The sequence below is a fragment of the Nelumbo lutea genome, chromosome 1, assembly GCF_056320005.1.
Source record: "Nelumbo lutea isolate HS-2025 chromosome 1, American lotus-T2T, whole genome shotgun sequence".
In the NCBI taxonomy this organism is placed as follows: Eukaryota; Viridiplantae; Streptophyta; class Magnoliopsida; order Proteales; family Nelumbonaceae; genus Nelumbo; species Nelumbo lutea.
In genome coordinates this window covers 215,865,626-215,873,585 of record NC_142684.1, presented here as the reverse complement: position 1 = coordinate 215,873,585, position 7,960 = coordinate 215,865,626, and the positions used below count along the sequence as shown (strand labels likewise).

General features: G+C 50.3%; 1 protein-coding gene across 1 annotated transcript; it reads right to left on the bottom strand.

Annotated features, from left to right (window-relative positions):
• Positions 1-6,984: 6,984 nt before the first annotated feature.
• LOC148880952 (uncharacterized) lies at positions 6,985-7,833 on the bottom strand. Its single transcript, XM_088977714.1, has one exon. It carries the CDS (start codon positions 7,831-7,833, stop codon positions 6,985-6,987), a length of 849 nt encoding a protein of 282 aa, XP_088833840.1.
• Between the last annotated feature and the right edge of the window lie 127 nt (positions 7,834-7,960).

Here is a 7,960-nt window from a genome sequence, read left to right as displayed (position 1 = left end):
GATCAGGTCTAACCCAATCCAATGAATGTTTTGGACCAATTTGGATCGATCAATTCAATGTCTGGACTATCTGTTCAAATTTATTTTGATTTAGATTGGTTTCAACCCAAACCCGGTCCATTGACACATTCTTATCTTATATCAATGGACCAGATATTGGCTTGATCCAACTCAATCCAATATAAATTTGTCATGGACGGACCAGATCCAATCCAGTCTAATAAATATTTTGGACTGGATTGGTTCAATCTAATGTCTTGTTGGTCCGTCCAATCTGTTCAAATTGATTTTGGACTGGATGGGGTCCAATCCAAAACCGGTCCATTGACACTCTTAGTTCCGGGTAACATTGGTGTGAATCACACTATATTTTTACAATGACACCGTGGTTTGGATGGATAAGAATACATTATCAACAAAATTTCCAGAAGCCCAAGCCCACAAATTGGTCTTTTTCAAGCAATTAGGCTTGGAAGCCTGACTGAGAATTTGTACTTGGACAATAAATGGTGAACTGGATTCTGGAATGTTTAAGGTTGTGCTTGACAAAGCACACCAACCGAGGGCTGGCTTGTTGGTGTTTGCTGGTTTGTTCAAGTGTTGATGTGGTATAAATCTCGCAATCAGCACTTAAGGGAAAAAGGGGTAGAAGGGAAGCATGGAAAGGGTGAAAAACTTAAAGTGGACTAAGATCCCCCCTGTCAAAATTACATCCGATTGAATCATTAAAAAGTCTCTTTTATCCTTGATAAAATTTTAAATTTTCAAAACGGTGGAATCATTTCAAAACAGAAATAGGAAGTGCCTCTTCTGATTGAAAATTCCCTTCTATTTCAAGCAACAACAACCCAAACTCAGTAAGTCCACCCACTTGCTCATATTAGTTGTTGGTGCTCGGAATGGTCGAGGACAACAAAGTAATTTCACTCCTAGGCTTCGAAGGGTGGCCGAAGGCTTTGAGAATTCAGAGAGGTCGCTGCTGAGGCCGAGGCGGGGTGGACTCCGAGTATGGTAGAAGTTGAGGGTAGATGGCCGAAGTACTGCAAGGCAAAAACTTGTCAGAGGCCCCGGGTGAGAACCCGGGGTAGTATCCGACGGTCAAGTTAGTACAGGGTACGAAGGGAGACTACCAGGATGGGATCCTGGTAGGCAGTTCCAAAATAAAGTCACAATAACTGTTATTGCAATAACCCTTACGACAATAGTTGTTGGTCTTGAGTTTTTTGTAACCCCTTTACCTGGAGGGGGGTACCCCTATTTATACTTGAGCTACTTGGAGGTAGGTGGAGATGAACACCTGAGACGGGAGTCGTACGAGGGCCTGCAACGGGTTTGGTAGGGTCATGTGAGTGCATCACGGTTGGCTTCGTACGATGGGGGCAGGGCAACCCCTGCTGTAGCGGATCTCGTTCCCTGATCTAGTGCTCGTGGGCTGGGCCTCCCAACTTCAAATGGGATGGCTTGGGTCACCCCACATCATTTGCCCCCCACTCCCGAGGCCGAAGAGGAAAATTCGGCTTTGGTTGATGGGAGTAATAATGGTGAGTGCCAGTGGGCCCGGTAGCCAAGGTGTACCCTGTGGTGGCGTCCTCTTTTGTGCCTCTACCTGGTTTGTCCTTATGAGTTGGGCCGAGGCTGCGAGTGGTTTACAACACTACTGCTTTGGACAAGCGATTCGGGAGGTGCGCTCAATGCGGATGTTCTGGTGCCATCATTTGGGCCGAGAACATGGGGGGCCGAAGGCTGTTTAGGCCGAGGACCTGTGGAGCCAAAGACCTGTGAAGCCCAAGGACCCGTGTATGGGATGGCTTTCCGGTCTGACCGGTGCACGCCTTCGTGCGGCCGGGTCGTGTAGGTTGGTGGTCCACAGTGGGCGGACATGTCAGTTCACCCGGAGTGTCGTTTTACCTTCCGAGGGTGAGCATCATTTCGCCTTCCGAGGGTGAGCGTTTTTAGGGATGCGGCGCAGTTGGATCTTAGGTGGGAAGGTGTTTCGTGTCCGTTGGATCAGGGACGATCCGAGCCATCGCTAGTGCGTCGTTTCGCCTTCCAAGGTTGAATGTCACGTGGTGCACCATGATTGGGTAGTGGAGGCGGTAGCTTCTTAGCCGTTGAATCTTGAGAAATTTGGGCCATTCGTTCCTCTTTAAATAGGGCCCTTAGCGGCAGCATTCTCGTCGTTTGCCTCTAAGCCTTTGCATTCGAGTGAACTCAGCTTCCAGACTCTCCAACCTTCAACACTCTACTCTCACTCTTTCTTCCTCCACATTTCTTAGGTAACTTTAAACAATGTCTTTCTTAGATTCCAGACTTGAGTGCTATGAACTTCTGCATGAGTCGAAAGGGAGCTCTTCCCGTACCCCTTCTCCCCTTTCCCCCTTATGTCCTACTCTTGCCCCCCTTTGGAAGGAGGTCATGGTGCTCTGGGGAAGGGTAGCCTCTAAGGGTGCCAAAGGCAGCCGTCGAGGTGAGGACCCTCCTTGGAAGAGTGCTGCTTCTATGACACCAAAGGAGGCCAAAGGGGCCTACCTAGTCAAGTGGAAGGGAACCATAGACCATGTTCCTGGGATGAGGGTTGCCCAGGTAGTAGCTGAGACTGATGTCCTTCGCTTGGTTTCAAGAACTCTTTGGATGGGGATCAGGTCAAAGCTCTGGCAAGGCAGTACTTCATTCTCTCATCCTATGGTTTGAGGGTGCTCAAAGTAGGTGAACGGCCGTGGACTCCTAAGGAGGGGGAGATCTGCGTCTACCAACATTTCCTTTAGTTCAGTCTCTGGTTTCCCCTTCATCCGATGATTTTGAAATTGCTGAGGGCGTATGGGATTATTCTCAGCCAGCTGGTGCCCAACGCCATTAGGACCATAGTGGCCATGCTGGTGGTGGCTCGGTTCCAGGGGGTGGAGCTGACACTAAGGATGTTTCAAGTGTTGTTTGTGCCAAGGAGGCATTTCTTTGAGAACGACATGTACTACCTCCAACCTCGTAAGACCAAGCCGATAGACAACCCTTCTTCCATGCATAACTGGAAGGAAAAATTCTTCTTTTTGTCATTGCCCTGAGGGTTGGTCCTTCAAGTCGGGGTGGGGAGAAGTTAACCAGTCTGCGGAGAAGAGTGTCCCCATTCTCATGAGTGAGGAGAATGATGATCTCGTATAATTGCTTGACCTAGGGGATAATCCGAGTCCAGCCCTTGGTGGAGGAGGAGGTCCCACTAGTTTTTGTGGGGCTTTCCCTTGCTCCCCTTACTAATGGCTTTACTTTGTTTGCAGAGGTGCCTATGGATGCCCACAAGGCTGTTATGGAACGTGTTCACGCCATGTAGAAGAAACAGGCCAAGATGCCTCAGTGGCCTTCTAATGGGTAGAAGGAGAAGGCCGAGAAGTTCTCTACCCCTACAAAGGGGGGGGGGTCTTCCCGCTAGGTCCTTGCCAAGGGGACGAAGGCATAGGTCCCTGCCAAAGGGACCTCTTCAACAACTCCCTTGAAGGGAGCCACTTTGCCGGTCCCCACGAAGGGGAAGGGGCCCATCGAGGAGGGCTAGCCGGGGCGCGGGAGCAAGCATCGCAACAACCGGCCGAGGTACCGAGAAGACTTGCTGACGAGGTCGAGGCAGTAGAAGGTGGCCCGCACCAGTGAGCTGACCAAATCTTCTACCCCCCAATGGAGCGGATGGGGCCGTTCTCTGCTTCCACACTGTTGGAGGAGCTCACCCAGTGGTCTAACCAAATCTTCTACCCCCCAACGGGAGGTCCATGAGGGGGACTCAATTTGCAACGTGGGAGTTGGTCCAGTGCTGGTAAGTGGGTCCCTGCTGTCTCTAGACCGCTTCCAGATGTTGGGGATGGCCCCTGACAAGCTATACGACCAAGGGTTGTAGAGCCTATCCGAGGAAATAGTCTGTTCCTCTTTTAGTTTCTTTTTCTTTCATTCTTTTTGATGGGTACTGATTGTTTTCTTATTGCAAGTCTGCCTTCATTTTGTTGGTCTAGGGGACCGGCTGAAGCTGACCCTAGTCAATATGGATAAGCTAGAGGCTGAGAAAGACAAGCTTCAATAGACTACCACCAATGCTATGGAGAAGTGCCGCAAGATGCAGCGCTTCTTTTCTGACAAACAAAAGTTCTACAAGGAGGCCGAGGAGAACTTGAAGAAGATGCAAGATTTTCTTGCCGAGGAGTAGATTGAGAGGACTCGGGTTGAGAGCCTCGTCTTAGAGGCCGAGCGGCCTCTTCGTCAAGCCGAGGAGGGCATCTCTAAGGCGAACAAGTAGGCAGCCGATGCAGAGAGGAGGGCCGAGGAGGCAGCTAAGAAGGCTGGCGAGGCCGAGCAAAAGATGACTAGTGCTGAGAAGAGGGCACAAGAAGCAGAGAAGCGAGCTAGCGAGCTGGCTGATGTCACTTATGGGGCTTATTTGGATGGGATCAAGGACACCAAGAAGGCACTCCTGGCGGTGCTTCCGGACTTCGATGTTGAATCTCTGAAGGTGATTCCTGATACTTCCAAAGAGACTTCTAACTCTGTACTTCCTCCTCTAGCTGGTGGCGAGGATTAAGCCAAGCTTCTCTCTCTCTCTCTCTTTTTTATGTATTTGGCCTGAAGGGCCATGAAACAAATTTGTAAAGTCAAAGGAATTTTTTGTGCATAATGTAAATCAGAGGAATTTTTTGATATTTCGCTTCGATTGTGGCACTTGTGTTTTGTTGTGTTATCTTTCCTTGTATGCTTTGACACCATTTTTTGCACTTACGCTTTTGTTGCCGAAGGGTCCTTGCCCCTCCAAAGGAAAAAACACAGTGTGGGATGAGCATAATTCTCTTAAGTTTACTTTGTTCTACTTTTGCACGTCAGGATCATGACAAAGGGGTGGTCAAGGCGAAGCCTCCAATGCTGAGCCGGGGCTTGCCTGGCCTAACAACCTTTTAACCGTTCACTTAGGCGAGGCCGAAAAGGCCTATGATGGGGAGAGGCCGAAGCAGGGCGCCAAGCTCGCTTGGCTCTCTTCCCTTTACTTAAATAGATAGCAAGATGACCTGTCGATGTAGAGTGGGGCCGAGGTTGAGTTGGGGCTCGCCTGTCTCCCAATCTTCTAAGTGTTGGGTTCGGTGGGGCTGAAGTGGCCTACCGTATTAAGGGGTGGCCGAGATGGAGCTGGGGCTTGCCTGGCTCCATGGGGCCTAGTTTGAGCAGGGGATCGCCTGGCTCCTATATCCCAATCGTGTTAACTTTGACGAGGCCGAGGTGGCCTGCCATATTGAGGGGTGGCTGAGACAAAGCTAAGTCTCGTCTAGCTCCATGGGGCCTAGGCAAACCCGAGGCTTGCTTAGCTTCCATGCCCCCGCACACTTGTTTCGACGAGGTCGAGTGCAACTCTTCGAGTAGGCTGGTTTCCTTTGTTGGTAGTACTAAGTGTGAAAGTTTAGGAGGCTAGTCACTACCGAGGCGGGGCGTTGAGGCACATAGGGCCCTCGACCGTCCTGGCTTATTCTGATGCACTAAGTCATAGCCAAGGTGTCTGCTACTTATTTGTTAAGTCTTGGCGTCGGTCTAGAGAGGGGGTATAGCCTCAGAGGAGGCCGTGCGCCCCTGCTAGTCGCGAGGCCGAAGAGTTCTAAGGACTTAGTAGGTACACGCGCTGAGCATTGAGCCGAAGAGGAACTCTGCTTCGTTCATTCTATAGTTAAAAAAAAAAAGATATTACAATCATTTATAGTACATTCAGAGGTTTTTCGAATTCCATGTCCGAGGTACAACTCCACCATCTAGGTGTTCGAGGTGGAAGGTGCTGGGGCCGACGACTCGCTTGATTCTGTAGGGGCCTTCCTAGTTGGGGCCCAGCTTTCCTACTTCGGGTTCAGGGACCATGACTTTTCTGAGGACAAGATCTCCCTCTTGATAGTGTCTTTCTTTTACTCTGGAGTTGTAGTAGCGGGCCATTCGCTGTTGGTAAGCGGCTACCCTTATCTGTGCTTGCTCTCGGGCTTCTTCCAGTAGGTCTAAGTTTGCCTTGAGGCATTCATCGTTCTCGGCTTCAGTGTATGCTTCAAATCGGAGTGTCGACTGGCCGATCTCTACTGGGATTACTGCTTCTATGCCATAGGTTAAGCCGAATGAGATTTCTCCCATGGCTGTCCGAGACGTAGTTCGGTAAGCCTAGAGTACACTATTCAGTTCTTCAGCCCATAGGCCTTTAGCTCAGTCCAATATGGTCTTTAGTCCATTCAGTATTGTCCTATTGGTGACCTCGGTTAGGCCATTGGTTTGGGGATAGCCTACTGAGGTGTACTGCTGCCGGATGCCGAGGGAGGCACACCATCCCGGAACTTGGCATTATCAAATTGCTTCCCGTTGTCGGTGACCAGCATATAAGGTAGGCCAAAGCGGCAGATGATGTTTTTTCCAAAAGAAGCTTTGGATGGCTCACGCCGTGATGGCGGCCAAAGGCTCGATTTCTACCCACTTGGTGAAGTAGTCTACTGCGACAACGAGGTACTTTCTACCCCCCATGGCCGGAGGAAAGGGGTCGAGGAGGTCCATGCCCCATTTGGCAAAGGGCTATGGGCTGTTGATGGCCGAGAGGGTGGTCGCTGTCCTGTGGCATAAGTTGGCGTGCCTCTGGCATCGGTCACATCTTTGCACCAATCTAGCTGCGCCCTTGTGGAGGGTAGGCCAGAAGTAGCCCTGCCTTAGAGCTTTTTGGGCTAGGGCTCTCTTGCTGAGGTGGTTACCGTAGATGCCTTCGTGAATTTCTTGTAACACATAATTGCCCTTGTTTGGATGGAGGCATTGGAGCTAAGGCAAGGTGAAGGATCTTCGGTACAGCTTTCCCTCCAGCAGGGTATAGTGGGCTGCCTGTCGTCTGAGTCGCTTTGCCTCATTTCTGTCTTCGGGCAACCGTCCTATTGATAGGAAGTTAACGATGGGATCCATCTATGAAGGTTCGACCTCTATGGGGAGCACCTTGGACTTCTTCGATGGAGGGCCAAACTAGTTTCTCGATGTGCATGGTCTGGCCGAGGTACTTGCCAACTTGGAGAGAGCGTCAGCTCGTGCGTTCTCTGATCGTGGGACCCGTTGCAGGGAGAAGCATTGAAAATGGTGGGCTAGATCTTGGACTTTGGCGAGGTACTTGGACATTCTTTGTTCCTTGGCCTCGTACTCGCCGTTCACCTGATTCACCACCAGTTGAGAGTCGTTGAAGACTTCGACATGTGAGGAGCCAAGGTCCCTAGCAAACTGGAAACCAGCGATGAGGGCCTCATACTCGGATTCGTTGTTCGATGCTTGAAAGTCAAACCTTAAGACATACTCCAGGACAAAATCATCTGATGTGAGGAGGATGAGGCCTGCTCTTCTTCCTTTAAAATTGGAGGAACCATCGATAAAGAGCTCCCATCGAGGTTGAACCTCATCGTCCACATGATCCCTCTCAACATTTTCTAGGGGCCGGCAAAGGACTTGGTTGAAGGTGCACTCCACAATAAAATCTGCCAGGGCTTGTGCTTTGATCGCGGGCCTCAGTTGGTACTGGATGTCAAACTCTGATAGCTCGATGGCCCACTTTGTTAGGCATCCCGAGGTCTTAGGTTTGCCAAGGACGGCCTTGAGGGGTTGGTTCGTTAGGACCACTACAGTGTGGGCCCGAAAATATAGCCGGAGTTTCCTTGCCGAAATCATGATGGCGAAAGCCAACTTTTCTATCTTAGGGTACCTAGTCTCGACGTCGCAGAGGACCTTGTTGGTATAGTACATCGGCTTCTGCACGCCATCTTCCTTAATGAGGACTGAATTGACTGCCTTTGAACATTGGCTTTTGGCGCTGGTAGGTGGCCCCATCATTCTTGAGGCCGAAGGGCATCACACGATAGCTGTATGTGCCATGCTCGGTGATGAATGAGGTTTTCTCCTCATTATCTGGGTGCATTTTTATCTGATTGTATTCGGAGAAGGCATCCATGAAGCT